The sequence below is a fragment of the Mustelus asterias genome, chromosome 11, assembly GCF_964213995.1.
Source record: "Mustelus asterias chromosome 11, sMusAst1.hap1.1, whole genome shotgun sequence".
Classification (NCBI taxonomy): domain Eukaryota; kingdom Metazoa; phylum Chordata; class Chondrichthyes; order Carcharhiniformes; family Triakidae; genus Mustelus; species Mustelus asterias.
This window is the reverse complement of record NC_135811.1, coordinates 69,998,311-70,021,395: the sequence shown is the minus strand read 5'-3', so window position 1 is coordinate 70,021,395 and position 23,085 is coordinate 69,998,311. Positions and strand designations below refer to the sequence as shown.

The 23,085-nt window shown below is 43.2% G+C and overlaps 1 protein-coding gene across 1 annotated transcript in view; it reads left to right on the top strand.

Annotated features, from left to right (window-relative positions):
* The window catches only part of LOC144500927 (parathyroid hormone/parathyroid hormone-related peptide receptor-like), a 58,514-nt gene that overhangs the window by 23,426 nt on the left and 12,003 nt on the right, over positions 1–23,085 (top strand). Inside the window, exons 6-8 of the mRNA XM_078224426.1 lie at positions 7,258–7,318; positions 9,341–9,407; positions 13,222–13,316. Coding sequence (XP_078080552.1) covers positions 7,258–7,318; positions 9,341–9,407; positions 13,222–13,316 — 223 coding nt within the window. The remainder of the gene's footprint in view (positions 1–7,257; positions 7,319–9,340; positions 9,408–13,221; positions 13,317–23,085) is intronic.

Sequence of the window (23,085 nt, the reverse complement as noted above, 5' to 3'; positions counted from 1 at the left end):
CCTCCTCATCGTCATCTTAAATGGGAAAACTGGTATTTTCACACTCTACTCCCTTAGTTCCAGATTACCCCATGAGGGGAAACATCCTCTCAGCATCTACTTCATCAAACAGAATCTTATGTGCTTTAAAGTGATCACCTTTCATTCTTCTGAAGACCAAGTAAGTATAAACCCAACTTGCTCAATGTCTGCTTATAAGACAACCCAGTCATGCTGTGAATCCGCCTAATGAGCAACCTCTGAACTGCCTGCAATGCATATAAATTCCTCCTTAAACAAGGAGTCCAACACTGCACAGTATTCCCAAGTGTGGTCTCAGCAATGCCCTGTACAGCTGTAGCAATAAAGTTGGACAATCCATTCACCACTCGCCGCACCTACATGTGTTTTATAGAAACATGTATTTTTGTGTTTCATAGGAGCAGGAGTAGGCTATTCAGCCCCTCGAGCCTGCTCCACTATTCAATTAGATCATGTCTGATCATCTATCACCAATGTCCCCATATCCCTTGATATCTTTGGTATTTAGATATTAATTAATATGTGCGAGGTCACCAGGTCCCTCTATACTCCAGCATTCTGCTGTCTCTCTCCATTTAAATAATGTTCCCCTTTTCTATTCTTCCCATGAAAGTGGAAGTGTTCACATTTTCCCACATTCTACTCCATCTGCCAATTTTTTTGTCAACATGCTTAACCAGTTTGTGTCCTCATTGCAGACTGCTTTCCTATCTTCGTGTCATCAGCAAAATTGGCCACAATATATTTGATCTCTTCATCCAAGTCATGAATATAAATTGTTTTTAGTTGAGACCCCAGCACTGATCCCTGTGGCACTCCAATAGTTACAGTTTGTCAACCTGAAAATGTCCCATTTATCCGGTTTCCTGTTAATTTATCCATGCTAATATATCACCCCCAACACCATTGAGCTGCTCTTGTGTAGCAAACTTTTATGTGGCACCTTATCAAATGCCTTTTTGAACTCCGGTTCCCCTTTATCCATCCTGCTTGTTCATTACATCCTCAAAAGAAATTGTCAAACACAATTTCCCCTTTCACAAAACCATGTTGACTCTGCCTGATTGTATTATGGTTTTATAAATATCCTGCTACTGCTTCTTTAATAATGGTTTCCAGCGTTAATGGCAGATGTTAAACTAGCTGGCTGGTAGTTTCCTGCTTTCTGTCTCCCTCCTTTTCATAAATAGAGGTGCTACATTTGTGATTTTCCAATCTGCTGGGAATTTTTCTGAATATAGGGAATATTGGATGATCACAACCAATGCCTCTACTAACTCTGCAGCCACTGTTAAGACCCTAGGATGCAGGCCATCAAGTTAAGGGACTTTTCAGCTTTTAGTCCCATTAGTCTACCTCAGAATTTTTCTCTCGTAGTTGTGATGGTTTTTAGCCCTTCCCTTTTGCCCCTTGGTTTTCCACTATTCTTGGAATACTTTTGTGTCTTCTACCCTGAAGACAGATGCAAAATACTTGTTCAAAGTCTTTATCATTTCCCCATTTCTCATTATTAATTCCCCAGTTTCATCCTCTAATGAAGCAATGTTTACATTAGTTATTTTCTTCCTTTTTACATATTTGCTCGCTCAGTCTCCTGTTCTAATTTCTCCATTTTTTTCTAGTGCTAATTTCTGAAATGTTACCAAACATCTGGTCTCCCACTAGTCTTGGCAGTGTTATATGCATTTTCCTTTGCGTTGATACCATTCTTAATTTCCTTAGTTACCCACCGATGGTGTATCCGTGTCATTGAGACTTTCTTTTTCACTGGATTCTATCTTTTGAGAGTAATGAAATATTTTCTAAGTATCTGCCACTTTTAACATTTTTCCCAGTCTACTGTAGACAGCTCTGTCGTCGTGTCCTTGAAATTGAATTAATTTTATTTTAGGACTCTAATTTCAGATCAAGTTCCTTACTCTCAAATGAAATGTGAAATTATTTCATATTATGATCACTCTTGCCTCGAGGATCCTTTACCATGAGACCTTTAATTAATCCTGTATCATTACACATTGCCATGTCTAAAGTAGCCTATTACTTGGTTAATTCCAGAACATAATTGTTTACAGAACTGTCCCAAATACACTCAATGAACTCATCCTTAAGGCTACCTTTAGCAATTTGATTTCTCTAATCTGTATGAAGATTAAAATCTCCTGCGATTATTACAGTACCTTTCTTGCAAGCCCCCATGGTTTCTTGATCTCTGCTGTGTCCTATAATGTAGCTACTGTTAAAGGCCCTATAAATTACTTCCACCAGTGACTTATTTCATTTGCTATTTCTTATCTCAATCCAAATTCTACAACTTGATCCTGTGAACCATTTCTCAACTACTGTGCTGACTTCATCCTTTATTGACTGTTAGGGACCAGATCAGAAACTCCAAGGTGTATTATGAAGCTAACCTGGACCCTAGCCTTTTTTTGATTTTGGCAGTAGGGTGAACGTAAGAAGTTTTACTCCAGATATCATTTGATTGACATGCTAGGAAGCCTTTATTAAAACATAACAAACTTTATTCATAATGTAAAGATGAGACATGAAGGCTCAGTTAGGATGCTTGAGAGTTACAAGTTAGCCAGGAAGGACCTAAAGAGAGTGCTAAGAAGAGCCAGGAGGGGACATGAGAAGTCTTTGGCAGGTAGGATCAAGGAAAACCCTAAAGCTTTCTATAGGTATGTCAGGAATAAAAGAATGACTAGGGTAAGATTAGGGCCAGTCAAGGACAGTAGTGGGAAGTTGTGCGTGGAGCCTGAAGAGATAGGAGAGGCGCTAAATGAATATTTTTCATCAGTATTCACGCAGGAAAAAGACAATGTTGTCAAGGAGAATACTGAGATACAGGCTATTGGACGAGACAGGATTAAGGTTCATAAGGAGGAGGTGTTAGCAATTCTGGAAAGTGTGAAAATAGATAAGTCCCCTGGGCCGGATGGGATTTATCCCAGGATTCTCTGGGGGGCTAGGGAGAAGATTGCAGAGCCTTTGGCTTTGATCTTTATGTCGTCATTGTCTACAGGAATAGTGCCAGAAGACTGGAGGATACCCTGTTCAAGAAGGGAAGTAGAGACAACCCTGGTAATTATAGACCAGTGAGCCTTACTTCTGTTGTGGGCAAAGTTTTGGAAAGGATTATAAGAGATAGGATTTATAATCATCTAGAAAGGAATAATTTGATTAGGGATAGTCAGCACGGTTTTGTGAAGGGTAGGTCGTGCCTCACAAACCTTATTGAGTTCTTTGAGAAGGTGAACAAAGAGGTGGATGAGGGTAAAGCAGTTGGTGTGTATATGGATTTCAGCAAAGCGTTTGATAAGGTTCCCCACGGTAAACTATTGCAGGTGTGATTTTTGCGGTTTGGATCATGAATTGGCTCGCTGTAAGAAGACAGAGGGTGATGGTTGATGGGAAATGTTCATCCTGGAGTTCAGTTACTAGTGGTGTATCGCAAGGATCTGTTTTGGGGCCCCTGCTGTTTGTCTTTTTTATAAATGACCTGGATGAGGGCATAGAAGGATGAGTTAGTAAATTTGCGGATGACACTAAAGTCGGTGGAGTTGTAGACAGTGCGGAGGGAAGTGGCAGGTTACAGAGGGACATAGATAAGCTGCAGAGCTGGGCTGAGAGGTGGCAAATGGAGTTCAATGTGGAAAAGTGTGAGGTGACTTACTTTGGAAGGAGTAACAGGATTACAGAGTACTGGGCTAATGGTAAGATACTTTGTAATGTGGATGAACAGAGAGATCACGGTGTCCATGTGCATAGATCCCTGAAAGTTGGCACCCAGGTTGATAGGGTTGTTAAGAAGGCGTACGGTGTGTTAGCTTTTATTGGTAGAGGGTTTGAGTTTCGGAGCCAGGAGGTCATGTTGCAGCTATACAAAACTCTGGTGCGGGCCACACTTGGAGTATTGCATACAGTTCTGGTCACTGCATTATAGGAAGGATGTGGATGCATTGGAAAGGGTGCAGATATGCTCACATGGATGTTATGTTTCCAGCTGTTTAATCCCCCTGGACAGATATAGAAAGACACCTGTCTTCTGACTCTCATACAGCAGCGTCCAGGGAAAGATCCACCCCCCAAAACAGCAAAATCTCAAAGTGACCCAGATCCCAGTCTCAAAGCTCAGAGAGAAAAAGAGAGACAGAGAAAGCAATCACTCTATTAAGATCCTAAGCAACAAGCAGAGCTTAATTTCTCTGTGTAAGCCTAGCTCCACCCAGTCACATGATTTTTACTGTTAGTCAAGTCCTGCTCTGCAAAACCCCAAGGGGAAAACTAAAACAACAGAACAGCATTAAAACATTTAAAACAAACATTGGAGCAATTCGGACCTACTAGTGACAACACAGGCTGCTGATTGCAGACCAAGAAGCACTGGTGTTAGATCAGGCTGTTAAAATAAATCCTGCACAGAAACATGAATCATACAAATACTCAAATATATTTCTTAAAGGCACAGTGTTGTCACAAACAGAACTACCCCACCACCGTTGTTTCTTCCTGTTGTTCTGAGTTATTAAATATCTGCAATATTCATGTCCCAGCTTCCTATTTATTTCTCTTTGTGCTAGCAATTCATCCATTTTGTCATGAGTGCTTCATGCATTCAGATTTTTAAAAAACCTTTACTTTGTTTCAATTTTCCTCTCCCCTGATCTTATTTGCTGTTGCCTTTTGTCTTGTCTTTGTTCACTCTGTCCTTTCCTGTCACACTCTGGTTATCATTACTCACATCGCAACCCTCCACTATTGTCTTGTCCTTTTATCCTTAACTTTCTAAATATCCGCTCATTGTTAACCCTCCCCCACAGCCCAGGACAAAGGGCCCAGTGAAGTTTAAGTGAAAACCGTCCCAATTGTAAAGCTCCCTTGTTCCCTGTGCTGGGACCTGTACCCAATGAACTGAAACCATTTCTCCCACGCCAATCTTTCAGCCACGCATTCAACTCTCTGATCTTACTTATCGTACTCCAATTTGCTCACGATTCCAGAGAATATTATCTTTGTGATTCTGTTTTGTAATTTACCCCCTAGCTGCTCCCACTCCCTTAGGGGAGGCGATGGCCTAGTGGTATTATCGCTAGATTATTAATCCAGAAACTCAGCCAATGTTCTGGGGACCCGGGTTCGAATCCCACCATGGCAGATGGTGAATTTTCAATTCAATAAAAAATATCTGGAATTAAGAACCTACTGATGACCATGAAACCGTTGCCGATTGTCGGAAAAACCCATCTGATTCACTGATGTCTTTTTGGGAAGGAAATCTGCCGTCCTTACCTGACCTGGCCTATATGTGACTCCAGAGCCACAAAAATGTGGTTGATTTTCAACTGCCCTCCAAGGGCAATTAGGGATGGGCAATAAATGCTGACCAGCCAGCGACGCCCATGTCCCAGGAATGAATTTTTTAAAAAGCAGAAATTTTCCCAATAAGAGGAAGGAAAACCATCCGCTGGAGGGAAAGTCAACCACTGGCTCGGATTTTCCAGTCTCACCAGCGGTGGGCATCATTGAGGGCAGGGAGGGAAAATTTGGAGAGAGTGCCCTTACCCAAGGATGGTCACAGACCACGATTACCACCATGCAGAGTGGAGGGACGGCAGTGAGTCAGAGAATGGGGGCAGGAGATGTAGGAACTAAATAACATAGCTGCAGTTCTTCAGGAGGAATTTGATTGGGTGATAAACCTGTTAGATTCAGTATTGCAGATTACACTAGATATCGCGATGTACAGAGAAGGGATAGTTGGATTACAGAGACCTCACTGACATTAATGTTGGATAAGATTTAAAATATTTAATTCGATAAATAAGTTCAATTTCTGCAGCTCCAGCCCAGGTCCTTCCCATGTTCTATCCCAGGGATAGTTAACTAAAAGAAGACTAAAATCTGTCGGCCTCCCCCCACTAGTTATGTAGCACAATAAAATTGATGATAAATACTTTACAGCAATCCATCTTTATCAATTGTACCACAATGGACACAGACGTGGAGCAAGGAAAAGCACACGGTTGGAGAGCTCTGGGAACTATTCAGTAGAGGGGGAGGATAGTTATTAAGTGTGAATGGAAGTAAGCGATGATGTCCCTCTCACAGGGTTCAGTTCTGGAACCACTTCCATTCACTGTGTATGTTAATGATTTGGATAATGGGCTAGGAGGAACTGTGTTGGAAATACCAGATGATGCTTTGAGAGCATAGGTAATGTTTCAGCAGATCAAAGAAGATTGTAAAGGGATGTTAATAAGGTCAGGAATGGGATAACATGGGGTTTAACATAGAATGTTACATGTTGGTTAAGAAGCTGCAGTAATAGTCAGACTGTGAATGAGAGTAGACTGAGGGTTGTAGGAGAGCAGAGGGATTGGGGGACAAGCATGCAAGGACGTGGTCACAAGAGGTACTGTATAAAATTCAAGAGGTAATGATGAACTTATATCAACTTAGCACAGTGGTTAGCACTGCTGCTTCACAGCTCCAGGGTCCCGGGTTCGATTCCCGGCTCGGGTCACTGTCTGTGTGGAGTTTGCACATTCTCCTCGTGTCTGCGTGGGTTTCCTCCGGGTGCTCCGGTTTCCTCCCACAGTCCAAAGATGTGCGGGTTAGGTCGATTGGCCAGGTTAAAAATTGCCCCTCAGAGTTCTGAGATGCGTAGGTTAGAGGGATTAGCGGGTAAAATATGTGGGGGTAGGGCCTGGGTGGGATTGTGGTCAGTGCAGACTCGTTGGGCCGAATGGCCTCCTTCTGCACTGTAGGGTTTCTATGAACTTCCCTTAAGTATTCAGTTTGAGTATTGAATGCACAGTTGGTCTCGCCAATATTCCTTAAACCTCCCTGATCTCCTTTAAATCATTTGTTAAAACATACCAACACTGTTGTTTCCTTATGCAGTAAGAGTTTTAACAACACCAGGTTAAAGTCCAACAGGTTTATTTGGTAGCAAATACCATAAGCTTTCGGAGCGCTGCTCCTTCGTCAGATGGAGTGGGAATGTTCCCACAGTAAGAGTGTTGTTAAAACTCTTACTGTGTTCACCCCAGTCCAACGCCGGCATCTCCACACCATGGCTTCCTTATGCGCCAGGTTATGTTTATTAATGCTGTTTGTCATGTTTCACTACGTTAAAGGTGCTATATAAATACATTTTTGTTGCTGTTAGCTGCTGTCTGTACTGACTGCTGGATTTGAGATCTCTGACAGCTATTTCTGAACTTTCTCCAGGTGTTCCAGCTGTGGTAGTGGCTGTGTGGGGAAGTGCCAGAGCATCACTAGCTGATACACAGTACGTACTCTCTTGATTCCAACAGCAGAGATGTTGTGTAGGCTTGCTGAGCACCTGGGACTGCTTGAACATCGTAGCAATGTAAAATCTTTGAAAGCTGGTTGGCCAACTCTGGTCCAAAAAGTTGGATGGGGTGGGGCATCTCGAGACCAGAGCATGTAATCTTCAGGGCAGTACTGAGGGAGTGCTGCACTGCTGGATGTGATGTTATCGCAAAACCTTTGCAGTGCAGAAGGAGGCCATTCTGCCCATTGGGTCGGCACTAACTCTCAAAAGTGCATTCTACCCAGTTCCACTCCCCTGCCTTATCCCGGTAACCTTGCACATTCTTTCTTTTCAGATAGCAATCCAATTCCCTTTTGAATACTGCGATCGAACCTTCCTCTCAGGAAGTTTGTTCTACAAAACAAATAACCCCTCTGGGTGAAAATATTTTTCCATGCATCACTTTTACTTCTTTTGCTAATTGTTATATGTCAGAAGAAGATAAAACTTTCTATCGCACTAGTCAAAGATGACCAAGGGATTTCTCCCCGATGTCTTTGCCATTATTTATCCCTTAGTCAATCTCAATCTAATTTATCCGGTCAGTTATCACATCGCTATTTGTGGAAACTTGCTATGTGCAAATTGGCTACTGTGTTTCCTACATTCCAACAACAATGTTGTACAAAGTACTTCAGAAGTATTTCATTGGTTGCACCTCACTTTGGAACATGCTGAGGTTTTGAAAGGCTCGTTCAAAGTGCCAGTCTTTTCTTTGAGGTGAATAAAGAGGAACATCTGAAGGCAAAAGGCTGCAATATGCCTCTAGTCTCTGTCCAGATTTAATTACCCCAAAAATATATCAGAACCAGAGATATGATCACTGTCACAAGAACACACAAATACCCAGTTAATCCACTGAGTTTGTCTATCTGCATTTAATCCCAGCGTTTCATTGTTATTCATTCCACCTTCGTGGTCCATTCAATCCGGAATACAGTTTGCTCGGTATCTTACTGACAGTGACGTTTTGCTTTCCCTTAAGACAGCTTCTGAGGAATTCTGGATCTGTTGAAGATGCCTCCTGATGATATTGTAAAAAATCTCCTGTCAGGATCACCACTTCTGTCTCCCCCTTTTATTAGTTCTGTTCTCATTAACAGATAGGAAATCATGTTGAGGAATGGCCTTCTTACCATTTCAAACACCCCACGTGTGCCCGTGCTGGGGATTGGGTGTGGAACAAAGCCGAGGGCAGCAGTCTTTTCTGAGACAGTTCTCCTTCGTGTCCTGAAGAATGTTTCTCCCCAGAGTTTTGTGACTGAATCAGGTTATCTGAACGCCATCACATTCCTGCTTGTGGGATCTCCAGCGCCACATTTCATACACGACGTGGAGATGCTGGCGTTGGACTGGTGTGGGCACAGTAAGAAGTCTCACAACACCAGGTTAAAGTCCAACAGGTTTATTTGGTAGCACGAACTTTCAGAGCGCTGCTCCTTCCTCAGGTGAGTGGAGAGTTGGGTTCACAAACGGGGTATATATAGACACTTCATACATTGACAGTGATTCTAATCCACTGCATTGGCTGTAAAGTGCTTTGCCTGTGAAGGACGCGACACAAGTGTAAGTCTTTCTTTCCTGCCCTGCGCACCCAGCTGGCTATTGGGAGAGGAGGGCAATCAGACGCAGCACTGACTCATTTTCTGGTCAGTTTGGACTCTGAAACAAGGGGGTGACAGGAGGTTCAGGACCCCACCACTAAATGACAGGCAAACTCCAAATGTTTTCTGTCAGTGCAGATGTGTCAGATGTCTGGAAACACAATCCATGATGATGGAGTTAGATGAGAATTCTATCCCAGATCAGGTAACCTGACCAAAGATACATTTCCCTTTTGTTCTGGTTGCTGAACCTGATTGGTCAGATTGTCGATAGGTGAGAGTCCCGGGCAGTTCTAGTTCCGGGAGTTCAGTCTGGTTTGAGAGTTTACTCCGTGTCTAAATCAGGAACCTCTCTGTTGTTTCTCTCTTGCAGCTGTTGGGATCTAAGTGCTGGAAATTTGAAGTGGATATACCAGGTTCCCATTCTCACTGCCATTGTGGTAAGTGAGGGCCTGCCCTGCAATGGGATTCGGGTTCAGGAATGGAGGCAGTAGCTGACAACTCCTCACTGACACAAACACACAAAACCAATCACTGCTCACCTCAAACACAGCAGCAAAGCACACAAACTTTCTCCTCTTTCGAAAGCTGCTCCTGCTTTTCCGTTTTACCATCTACATTCCCTCAACCCCAACAGTGCTGATTCCCAATGGGAGAGGGATCCACAGGGACCAATTCCCAATGGGAGAGAGATCCACAGGGACCGATAGGTATCCACAGAGACCAATTCCCGATGGAATAGGAATCCACAGGGACCGATTCCCAATGGGATAGGGATCGACAGGGACCAATTCCCGATGGGATAGGGATCGACGGACTGATTCCCGATGGGATAGGGATCCACAGGGACCGTTCCCAATGGGATAGGGATCGACAGGGACCAATTCTTGATGGGATAGGGATCCACAGGGACCGATTCCGATGGGATAGGGATCTAAAAATGCAGATTCCTGGTGGGATAGAAAAGAGATTGTAAAGTTGGATCTCTAAGGTTGTAATGTCAGGATTATTCCCAGTGCCAATGTGGTAATGAGTATAGAAATAGGAGGATTGATCAAATGAATAAGTGGTGGAAGAGATAGTGCAGGAGGGAGGGTTTTTCTGGGGCATTGGGGCTGATTCTGGGGCTAGTGGGACCTGTACAAAGAACAGATTACACCTCAACAGGACCAGGGTTAATATCCTGTGGAAAGATTCGCTCATGCTGTTGGGGAGTGTTTAAACACGCTTGTCGGGGTGATCGTAAATTGAAAGGATATTCAGATAGCAGAGAAATAAAGCTGTCATAGGAAGTAGTAAACTGGTAAATGAAAATGGAGCAGGAGCAGACTCCAGCATCAAATAGAGTCAGAATACAAAATCACGCTAAAAAGATAGAATTCAAGACACCATCTTAATGAATACAACATTCACATCAACATCGGTGAATTGATGGCACAAAGAATGGGTATGGTGAGTTTGTCATTGCAGAGGCATGGCCACAGGGAGATGAAGAGTATATTCACGGGTATTCAACATTTAGGAAGGATGGGCAGAAAAGAAAATGAGGTGAGACAGCGCTGTTAATTAGAGGATGAGATCAGTACATTAGTAAAGGTTAGTACATTTCTTTGATCAGAAAATCTAGAATGGCAAACAGTCATAGGTGTTTTTACAGGCCACCAAACATCAGTGAGGATATCGGGCATGGTATAAAAAGGATATTACAGTAAGCCTGGTGACTTCAATCTACAGATGAACTGGGCAAATCTAAAGAGTGCTAATGGAGTGGAGGATGAATCCCTGGAATGTGCACGAGATTATTCCCTGGATTGAGGAACCAACAGACTAGTTTAGACCTAGCATTGTGCAATGAGAGAGTACCAGTCAATAATCTTGTAAAATAATGTTTGGGGAAGAGTGACCATCATATATTAGAATTTTCCATCAAGTTTAAAACAATGTCGCTCAATCCAGAAAAATTTAAACAGGGACAAGTTGACTGTGGTGGATTGGAAAAATATGTTGAAAGGTAAGATGCTAAACAGGCAATGGTGAGAAGTTAATTAAATAGCACATGGTTTACAACAAAATACACATTCCTTTAAGGCTCAAAAACTCAACAGAGAACAGAGTGAGCTGGATGGGTTTTCCCAACAATTGTCCCAACAATGTCATGGTCATTGGTAGATTCTTAATACCACAAATTATTTATTGAATTCAAATTCCACCACGTGCCGTGGCAGGATTCGAACCCGGGTTAACAAAGGAAGTTAAAGGTTGTATTAGATTAAAGGACGAGGCTAATAAAATTGCCAAAAAAAGTAGTAAGCCCGAGGATTGGGAGCTTTTTAGAATTCAGCAAAGGAGAACCAAGAAACTGACCCAGAGAAAATAGAATATGAGAGGAAATTTGGCGAGAAACATAAAAACAGACAGGAAAAGCTTCTATAGTTATGTAAAAAGGGAAAGGTTAGCAAAGACAAATGTGGGTCCATTACAGACGGAGTCAGGAACATTTATAATGGGGAATAACGAAATGGCAGAGAAAGTAAGATATTTTGTCTGTCTTCATGGAGGAAGATTTGAAGAAACTTCTCAGATTTACTGGAACAGCACCTTCAGATTGGAAGGTAGCAAACGTCACTTCACCATTCCAGAAAGGAGGGAGAGGAAACAGAAATCCACAAATCTGTTCACCTGACATCAGTAGTGGGGAAAATGATATTTGATTGGGGAGGTGATGGCCTAGTGGTATTATCACTAGACTAGAAAATCCAGAAACTCAGCTAATGTTCTGGGGACCTGGGTTCGAATCCTGCCACAGCAGCTGGTGGAATTTGAATTCAATATAAAAAGAAATCTGGAATTAGGAATCTACTGATGACCATGAAACCATTGTCGATTGTTGGGAAAACCCATTTGGTTCACTAATGTCCTTTCAGAAAAGAAATCTGCTGTCCTTACCTGGTCTGGCCTACATGTGACTCCAGAGTCACAGAAATGTGGTTGACTCTCAACTGCCCTCTAAGGGCATCTAGGGATGGGCAATAAATGCTGACCTGGCCAGCGACGCCCATGTCCCACGAATGAATTAATAAAAATTTAAAGCAAAGGATGTAATAACTGAACACTTTGAAAACAATGATCTGATTGGGCAGACTCAACATGAATTGATGAAAGGGTGATCATAGAATCTCTACAATGCATAAGGAGGCCATTCGCCCCATCGAGCTGGCACTGACAACAATCCCATCCAGGTCCTATCCCCATAACCCCACATATTTGCCCTGCTAATCCTCCTGACACTAAGGGGCAATTTAGCACAGCCAATCAACCTAACCCACACATCTTTGGACTGTAGGAGGAAACTGGAGCACCCGGAGGAAACCCACCCAAACATGGGGAGAAAGTGCTAACTCCACACAGACAGTGACCTGAGGCTGGAATTGAACCCGGTTCCCTGGCACTATGAGGCAGCAGTGCTAACCACTGTGCCACTGTGCCACCCCCATGCCTGTTGGAGTGTTTTTGGGGATGAAACCAGCAGAATGAACAAGGGGGAACTGGTGGAAATGGCATCTTATGGATTTTTAGAAGATTTTCTATAAGGTCTCACAGAAGAGGTTAGTAAACAAAATTAGAGCACATGGGGATTGGGCGAATATACTAGTATGGACTGAGAATTGGTTCACCGACAGAAAACAGAGATTGGGAATAAATCAGTAATTCTTAGGCTGTGACTAGTGGAGTACCAAAAAGTTCAGTGTTTGGGTCGCAGCTATTCCCAATCTGTATCAATGATTTGGATGTGGCGATGAAGTGTGCTATTTCCAAATTTTCTGATGACATTAAAGTTGGCGGGACTACTTGTTGTGAAGAGGTTGTGATTCTTTGGATTTCTCGACCCCCAGAGGCCTGTGGAAGCTCAATCATTGAGTTGACAGAAATCGATAGATTTCATCACCAAGGGACACGGGGGCAGTGTGGGGGAAATGGTTTCAGGTACATGATCTCAATGAATAGTGGAGCAGACTCAAGAGACTGAATGGCCTACTCCAGTTCCTGTGTTCCATAGGTTTTGAACCTCATGGGATAGGGACAGACAGGTCCCTGATTCCCGGTGGAACAGGGATCCACTACAACAGACACCCACATTTTGTGAAGAAACTGAATCACCCCATTAATAAGAGAAAGGTTTCAGGACTTGTCTCCAACCAGGGCAAGCAATGAAACTCCGATGTGGAATGGCTCATTTTATTCTTTCTTTTTCAGCTGAATTTCTTCCTCTTCATAAACATTGTCCGGGTTTTAGCATCAAAACTCTGGGAGACAAACACAGGAAAGCTGGATCCACGGCAACAATACAGGTGAGACCATATCAACAGAGACCATCGATCGTGATCAATACATCACAGGGTTCGAGAGTTGCACAAGTAGTGGATGTAATGGGTTGATACTCCAAAATTCCTTAGATTCTAGAATAGTGTTAGTATATGGGACATTAGCAAATTTAACACCTCTATTCAGGAAAGAAGGGAGAAAGAAAGAGACAGTTACTGGCCAGTTAGCCTGACATCAATTATCAGGAAGATACTGGAATCTAATTATTAAGGGAGGCTTAACAATTCACTTTTAAAAAAATCATAGTATGATCCGATAAATTCATCTTGGTTTCACAAAAGAGAAATTGTGCTTGACAAATTTATTTTTATTTATATATACAGTTATTTACTTATTTGTTTAGTTATTTATTTATATATACAATTTATATATACAGTTTTTTGAAGCTATAACTGGGCGGCACGGTAGCACAATGGTTAGCACTGCTGCTTCACAGCTCCAGGGACCTGGGTTCAATTCCCGGCTTGGGTCACTGTCTGTGTGGAGTTTGCACATTCTCATCATGTCTGCGTGGGTTTCCTCCGGGTGCTCCGGTTTCCTCCCACAGTCCAAAGATGTGCGGGTTAGGTTGATTGGCCATGCTAAAATTGCCCCTTAGTGTCTTGAGATGCGTAGGTTAGAGGGATTAGCGGGTAAATGTATAGGGATATGGGGTAGGGCCTGGGTGGGATTGTGGTCGGTGCAGACTCGATGGGCCAGATGGCCTCTTTCTGCACTGTAGGGTTTCTATGATTCTATGAACTGGTGGAGTAGGTAAAGGAGGAACCAATAAATGTAGGATTCTTAGATTTCTGAAAAGCATGTGATAAGGTGCCGTGCAATTTAGTACACAAGGTAAGGATTCATGGAGTTGGGTGTAATATGACTGGAGGTTTGATTAATGGACAGGAAACAGAGGTTCAAGATAAATGGGACATTTTCAAATTAGCAGGCTGTGACTAGTGGAAAGCAATAAGAATCAGCGCTGGGATTGCAACTATTTTCAATCTATATTAATGATGTAAATGAAGAGATAGTGAGTAATGTATTTAAGTTTTCTGACAATAGAAAACTAGATGGGAATGAAAGCTGTGGGAAAGACACAAAGGTTGTAAAGAAATATAGAAAACTTATGTGAGTTGACAACAAGGTAATAGATTGGAATATAATGTTGGGAAGTGTGAGGTTATACACTTTGGAGAAGGAATAGAAAAACAAAATACTTGCTAAAGACATTAAACTTTTAAATGTCAATGTTCAGAGAGTCATCAGTGTACTGATACAAAGAACTCAAAAAGTTTGCATGCAAATATAGCAAGCAGTCAGGAAAGCAAATGGCATATTGGCCTTTTGTAGAAGTGCAGGAATGCCAAACACTGACCACCAAGTATTTGTAACAAACACTTTACTGACTGCGCCGTGACTCCATGCTTGTACTCTGCCCGCACCACGCGGTGAATGCCTGCACCCCCATCACATGACCCTTTCAGTAGCCGCATCATCACATGACCACTTGGTCTACAAGGATTAAATCAGGAAGGCTTGGCACGATTGTATAGAGCTTTGGCATGACTTAATTTTCCAAAATTCCAGAGATTCTGGAAAGGTCCCATCAGATTGGAAAATAGCGAATGTGACTCCTCTATTCAAGAAAAGAGGGAGACAGAAAGTGGGAAACTACAGACCGATTAGCTTCACATCTGTCATAAGGAACAGACTGGAATATAGGGAGGTTATATTGGTGCACTTGGAAAATTTCAATGCAACCATTCAGAGTCAATGTGGTTTGTGAAAAGGAAATCGTGTGACTAATTTATTAGACTTTTCTGAGCAAATAACAAGCAACATGAATAAAGGGGAACCTGTGGATGCGCTGTACTTAAATTTCCAAAACACATTTGACACATCAAAAGCTACATCAAAGGTTACAACACAAAATAAAAGCTCATGGTATAGGGATAACATATTAACATGGATAGAGGACTGGTTAGCTAACAGGATACAGAGTAGACAGAAAAGAGTAAATTTTGGGTTGGCAAGCTGGAACTAGTGGAGTGCCACAGGGATCAGTGCTGGGGCTTCACCTCTTTATAATTTAAATCAATGACTTGGATGAATTTTCTGATGGCAGGAAAGAAAAGTGTGAAGAGGACACATGAGTCTGCAGAAGATATCATAGAAACATAGAAAATAGGTGTGCGAGTAGGCCATTCAGCCCTTCGCGCCTGCTCCACCATTCAATATGGTCATGGCTGATCATGCACTTTCAGTATCCCACTCCCTTTCTCGCCATACCCTTTGATCCCTTTAGCCACAAGAGCCACGTCCAGCTCCCTCTTGAACATATCTAATGAACTGGCCCCTCAACAGCTTTCTGTGGCAGAGAATTCCACAGGTTTACAACTCTCTGAGTGAAGAAGTTCTTCCTCATCTCAGTCCTGAATGGCTTACCCCTTGTTCTTAGACTGTGATCCCTAGTTCTGCACTTCCCCAACATCGCGAACATTCTTCCCTCATCTATCCTGTCCAGTCCCATCAGGATTTTATATGTTTCTATGAGATTCCCTTTCATTCTTCTAAATTCCAGTGAGTACAAGCCCAGTCGATCCAGTCTCCCTTCATATGTCAGTCCTGGCATTCCAGCAATCAGCCTGGTGAACCTTCGCTGGACTCCCTCAATAGAAAAAATGTCCTTCCTTAGACTAGGAGACCAAAACTGCACACAATACTCCGGGTATATATATATTTAAAATCCTCATAAGCCTGACTTCCAATTTAAATTCTACTCCAGTCTTATTAATAACACACTTCTCATTCTGAAATAGCAATCCATAAGAAACCATGGCCATGCATTGTGAAGATGTCTGAGCGTGCCCCTTTATGAATGAAACATTGCTTTTGGCTGAAGACTATTAATTTTCAGCAAAACAGGGCGGCACGGTAGCACAGTGGTTAGCACTGCTGCTTCACAGCTCCAGGGACCTGGGTTCGATTCCCGGCTTGGGTCACTGTCTGTGTGGAGTTTGCACATTCTCCCCGTGTCATAGAACATAGAACATTACAGCGCAGTACAGGCCCTTCGGCCCTCGATGTTGCGCCTGCGTGGGTTTCCTCCGGGTGCTCCGGTTTCCTCCCACAGTCCAAAGATGTGCAGGTTAGGTTGATTGGCCATGCTAAAAATTGCCCCTTAGTGTCCTGAGATGTGTAGGTTAGAGGGATTAGCGGGTAAAATATGTAGCGATATGGGGGTAGGGCCTGGGTGGGATTGTGGTCAGTGCAGATTCGATGGGCCGAATGGCCTCTTTCCGCACTGTAGGGTTTCTATGATTCTATGAACAGATTTCCTGGAAAGTGACTGCATGGTGGAGCTGTCATTCAGCTCTGAGGTACAGTCTGCTTCATTGGCATTTCCTCTCTGCAGTTTGCAGCCTCTTTGAGTGGTTTCAGAAATGCAGCTTTCACGTCGAGCAATGTGCACTCCAGTGAATCTGTGGACAACAGAGCCCAGAAGATTCCCGAGAATGGGAGAGTTCACTCTAATATCTGTATCACCCACTCCCACCTCACAGTCTCGAGCAATGTGACCACAAGAAATAGGAACAAGAGTAGGCGATTCGGTCTCTCAGGTGCTCCAGATGTGGTCTCTCCAGTACCTTGTGCAGTTGCAGCAAGACTTCCCGACTCTTATACTCCAACCCCCTTGAACTAAAGACCAACATTCCATTAACCTTCCTGATTACCTGCTGCATCTGTGTGCCAGCTTTGAGTTTCGTGTACAAGAACCCTTGAGTCCCTGGGTGTTACAGCGTTCTGCTTCACTTTAATTTTATAAGTCGCATCTGTAAGGAATTTTTTCAGTCCAAACCCTCCGGTGTGACAAAATTGGCTGCCCCTTATGTGGTATCTCAGAATGAATTCCAAACTCTCTCCAACTATCTAATCCCTTTTCCCTTGCCTCTCTTTCTCATTTTATCGCCAAGTTATAAGAACATAAAGAACATAAGAACTAGGAACAGGAGTAGGCCATCTGGTCTCTCGAGCCTCCTCCGCCATTCAGTAAGACCATGGCTGATCTTTTTGTGGACTTAGCTCCACTTACCCACCCGCTCACCATAACCCTTAATTCCTTTACTGTTCAAAAATGTATCTATCCTTGCCTTAAAAACATTCAATGAGGTAGCCTCAACTGCTTCACTGGGCAGGGAATTCCACAGATTCACAACCCTTTGTGTGAAGAAGTTCCTCCTCAACTCAGTCCTAAATCTGCTTCCCCTTATTTTCAGGCTATGCCCCCTAGTTCTAGTTTCACCCGCCAGTGGAAACAACTTCCCTGCTTCTATCTTATCTATTCCCTTCATAATCTTACATGTTTCTATAAGATCTCCCCTCATTCTTCTGAATTCCAATGAGTATAGCCCCAGTCTACTCAGTCTCTCCTCATAAGCCAACCCTCTCAACTCCGGAATCAACCTAGTGAATCTCCTCTGCACCCCCTCCAGTGCCAGTATATCCTTTCTCAAGGATATCCCCATGGAAACCTTATGGATCCCCATAGAGATCCCTTAGGGATCCGCATGGATCCCCTTATCTCCATGGAAACCTCACACAATCATGAGGACTTCTGCTTTTAATTCTGTTCTGAAACTTTCCTGCAGTCTTCGTTTCATCTGTTGAAGCTCTGGTCTGCTTTTACATCTGCCAGGACTACTAATCTGAGGTCTCCCACTTGCATTATTGAAGGGTCTTTCTCTGGTGTACGATCGTTTTTTGACACAAGATACATTTCCAGACCGGCAATCAATACTTGCGTTGAGATTTCTCACCCTGCGCTCTTCCAATCCATTAATGGCCTCCATGGACATTGCTTCTTGGTTATCATCCTGAATATTCACCAATGTTTACACTTGTCAGTCGCTTTTGCTCCGGCCATTGCCACTTCCAACATTCACTGGATTATTCTGGAATGGATATCACCTGAGTGGCACGGTAGCACAGTGGTTAGCACTGCTGCTTCACAGCTCCAGGGACCTGGGTTCGATTCCCAGCTTGGGGTCACTGTCTGTGTGGAGTTTGCACATTCTCCTCGTGTCTGCGTGGGTTTCCTCCGGGTGCTCCGGTTTCCTCCCACAGACCAAAGATGTGCGGGTGAGGTTGATTGGCCATGCTAAAAATTGCCCCTTAGTGTCCTGGGATGCGTAGGTTAGAGGGATTAGCAGGTAAAATATGTAGGGATATGGGGGTAGGGCCTGGGTGGGATTGTGGTCGGTGCAGACTCGATGGGCCGAATGGCCTCTTTCTGTACTGTAGGGTTTCTTTGATTCTATGAGTACCCAATCTGGGCATTTACATAGGATCTAGGGGTCACTCACATTATCAATTTCTTGATCTACTGGATCCTGCTCCTCAGGATCTTCATCACTAAACACCTGGTCATCTGAGATCCAATGTCTCATTAGATTCTATAATTCATCTTGAGAAATGAACTTTACCAGTTTGATTGCATGGTTTGATAATTACTGTTTTACCATCATGGTTTGCCAGGACCGTTCCACCCACGATGATCCTCTCTTTGATAATACACCAAATCTCCGGGATTAAATTCTGTCCCGGATGGTCCTATGCGATGTGTGAGTGCTCTCGGAATCTTCCCCAGAGACCTCAGCCTGTGTCCCTGCAGCTAAAACATTCAAATGTGCAGAAAAAGTGGAACTAATTGAAGCGTCATCCAGAGCAGGACTACCGCACAGAACAAAAGACAGTTTAGACTAATTGATAGGAACTATATTACTATATTCTTCAATTGTCTCGAGTGAACTCTCAGCATCAGCCAGGGCAATATTCAAATCGCAGTTCAGTGGTTCTGCTCAGATTTTGTGTCGCATTTCATCCATCATTGCATTAATCCTTTCACAGAGTCCATTCATGTTTTCACACATATCTCTGTGCATGTCGCATTCCCCTCATTATTAGTCAGAAACTTTGTTGGTATCCTAAGTACAGTCCCGATCCATTTCACTATGATATTTTGGTCTCCCTTTTATCCTTTCTAAGTTTTATTGTAGAAGAACTAAATTTGGTCACCAGGTCTACACAATGTGAGATGAAAATATTTTTTGTCTTTATACCATTAAATCATGGCAACCAATTTGTTAAAATCCCGAGTCAATTGAAGGTGTCCTATAGGACATTGGGGTAAAAGCAAAGTACTGCAAATGCTGGGATCTGAAACAAAAAATGCTGGAAAATCTCAGTGGGTCTGACAGCATCTGTGGGGAGAGAATAGAGCCAACGTTTCCAGTCTGGCTGACCCTGCGTCAGATCTGGACATTGGGGTGCCCGGGAATACATATTACAGATTTCACACTTCTCACTAATCTCCAAGGCTGAGCTTTATTATTTTTTGTTAGTGTCACAAGTAAGGCTTACATTAACACTGCAATGAAGTTACTGTGAAATTCCTCTAGTCGCCACGCCTGTGCGAGTCAATGCACCCTAACCAGCACATCTTTCAGATTGTGGGAGGAAACCAGAGCATCCAGAGGAAACCCACGTAGACACGGGGAGAACGTGCAAACTCCACACAGACAGTGACCCAAGCCGTGAATCGAACCCAGCTCCCTGGCTGTTCTATGAAAGACATGCTGGTTAGATGCATTGACTCGAACAGGCGCCAGAGTGTGGCGACTAGGGGAATTTCACAGTAACTTCATTGCAGTGTTAACATAAGCCTTACTTGTGACTAATAAATAAACTTTAAACAGTTAGAGCCAGGAACCTGTTCCTTTGTGACGCCTTAACACAATCTAGTAACTTAAACATTGCTAAAGTTGTGTTAAAGTCCACAAGATGACTATCTGTTTTCCAAAACCTGATCGTGTCTGATAGACATTTAACAGACCATCTTTTTAGAAATGTTTATCTAAGTGCTCTAATAAAGGGCTGAATTTTCCATGCCTATCAAACTGATGAATCTGGGAATCTCAGTGGGTAATTATACCCTGATGTGGAGATGCCGGCGTTGGACTGGGGTGAACACAGTAAAAGTAATTATACCCTGACAGTTTTAATTACATTCTGTCATTTTCCATGTCCTGCTAGGATTGCAGTTTTTTCTCTGATCTCTGTTTCCATTTCTAATCTTTATCTTTCAGCATGCATTCTCTGCTCTCATGTTCTATTCTAGAAAGCAGACAGAACTGGAGCCGATCTTTACACAGTTTTCTCAGATCATTTATTAATAGAACATAGAACAGTACAGCACAGAACAGGCCCTTCGGCCCACGATGTTGTGCCGAGCTTTATCTGAAACCAAGACCAAGCTATCCCACTCCCTATCATCCTGGTGTGCTCCATGTGCCTATCCAATAACCGCTTAAATGTTCCTAAAGTGTCTGACTCCACTATCACTGCAGGCAGTCCATTCCACACCCCAACCACTCTCTGCGTAAAGAATCTACTTCTGATATCCTTCCTATATCTCCCACCATGAACACTATAGTTATGCCACACATAGTTAGAGTCACACATTACAAGCCTAAACCTCCCAGTCCAACAGCTACAGTCTTGTCTCTATTTATAGACTTCAAGACAATGCTCAGTTTCTGCCCACATAGACAACTGTACATAATTATAGCCTGGAGTACTGTGGGCAGCTTCTGCCTCCATGTTTAAAGAAGGACAAACTTAGTTAGAGGCCATGCTTTGAAGGTACATTGGATTGATTCCTGGGATGAGAGGCAGAGTAAATTGGGTTTATATTTTCTGGAGTTTAGAAGAATGAGAGGTGATCTCATTGAAACTTACAAGATTCTGAAGGGGCCTAGATAGGGTGGATAGAGAGTTGTAACCCTCGCCGAGTAGAGTGCAAGGATAAGGGCTGATCGTTCAGGACTGAGATGAGGAGAAATTACTTCACTTGAGGTTGTGAATCTTTGGAATTCTCCGCCCCAGAGGGTGTGGGTGCTCCTTTGTTGAAAACATTTACGGCTGGGATAGACAGATCTTTGCTCTTCATGGAACTGAGGGATTTGGGGAACAGGCAGGAATGTGGAGTTGAGACGAGATATCTAATCTGCTCCTGCACCTATTTCATCTGTGCTAATGTCAATATGCAATCAGCAGTGGAAACCATTGGCAAGAGGGTAGCCAGGGAAAGGATTGGTCCACTTGAGAATAGTGGAGGGAATTTATGCATGGAACCAGAGGAAATGGGTGAGATACTAAATGAATACTTTGCCTCAGTATTCACCAAAGAGAGGGACAGAAATCAGAGGGACGTTTTTTCAGATTTCAGAGGGACGTTTTTTACACAGAGGGTGGTGGGGGCCTGGAATGCGCTGCCAAGTAGGGTGGTGGAGGCAGGCACGCTGACATCGTTTAAGACTTACCTGGATAGTCACATGAGCAGCCTGGGAATGGAGGGATACAAACGATTGGTCTAGTTGGACCAAGGAGCGGCACAGGCTTGGAGAGCCGAAGGGCCTGTTTCCTGTGCTGTACTGTTCTTTGTTCTTTGTTCTTTGATGGATGAGGAACCTACGATAGGGTGTGTAGATATTCTGGGTCATGTCGATATCAAAAAGGAGGAGCTGTTGGACATCTTAAAAAGCATTAAAGTAGACAAGTCGCCAGGGCCTGATGGGATCTACCCTGAATACTGAGGGAGGCAAGGGCAGAAATTGCTGGGGCCTTGACAGAAATCTTTGTATCCTCATTGGCTACAGGTGAAGTTCCAGAGGACTGGAGAATAGCCAATGTTGTTCCATTGTTTAAGAAGGGCAGCAGGGATAATCCAGGAAATTATAGGCCGGTGAGCCTTACATCAGTGGTTGGGAAATTATTGGAAAAGATTCTTGGGGACAGGATTTACTCACGTTTGGAAACAAATGGACTCATTAGTGATAGCATGATTTTGTGATGGGGAGGTTGTGCCTCACTAACTTGATTGAGTTTTTCGAGGAAGTGATGAAGATGATAGATGAGGAAAAGGCAGTGGATGTTGTATACATGGACTTCAGTAAAGCCTTTGACAAGATACCTCATGGTAGACTGGTACAAAAGCTGAAGTCACATGGGATCAGAGGAGAGCTGGCAAGATGGATACAGAACTGGCTTGGCCATAGAAGACAGAGGGTAGCAGTAGAAGGTTGTTTTTCTGAGTGGAAGGCTGGACTAGCGGTGTTCAGTTCTGGGACCTTTGTTGTTCGTAGTATATATAAATGATTTGGAGGAAAATGTAGCTGGTCTGATTAGTAAGTTCGCAGACAACACAAAAATTGATGGAGTTACGAATAGTGAAGAGGATTGTCAGAATATAACAAGATATAGACCGGTTGGAGACTTGGGCAGAGAAATGGCAGATGGAATTTAATCCGGACAAATGTGAGATAATGCATTTTGGAAGGTCCAATGCATGTAGGAATTATACAGTAAATGGTAGAACCCTTAGGAGTATTGACAGGCAGAGAGATCTGGGCGTACATTTCCACCAATCACTGAAAGTGGCAACACAGGTGGATAAGGTAGTCAGGAAGGCATACAGCATGCTTGCCTTAATCGGTCGGGGCATTGAGTATAAAAATTGGCGGGTCATGCTGCAGCTGGACAGAACTTCAGTTAGGCCTCATTTAGAATATTGTGTACAATTCTGGTCGCCACGCTACCAGAAGGATGTGGATGCTTTGGAGAGGGTACAGAAGAGGTTTGCTAGGATGTTGCCTGGTCTGGAGGGTATTGGCTATGAGGAGAAGTTGGATA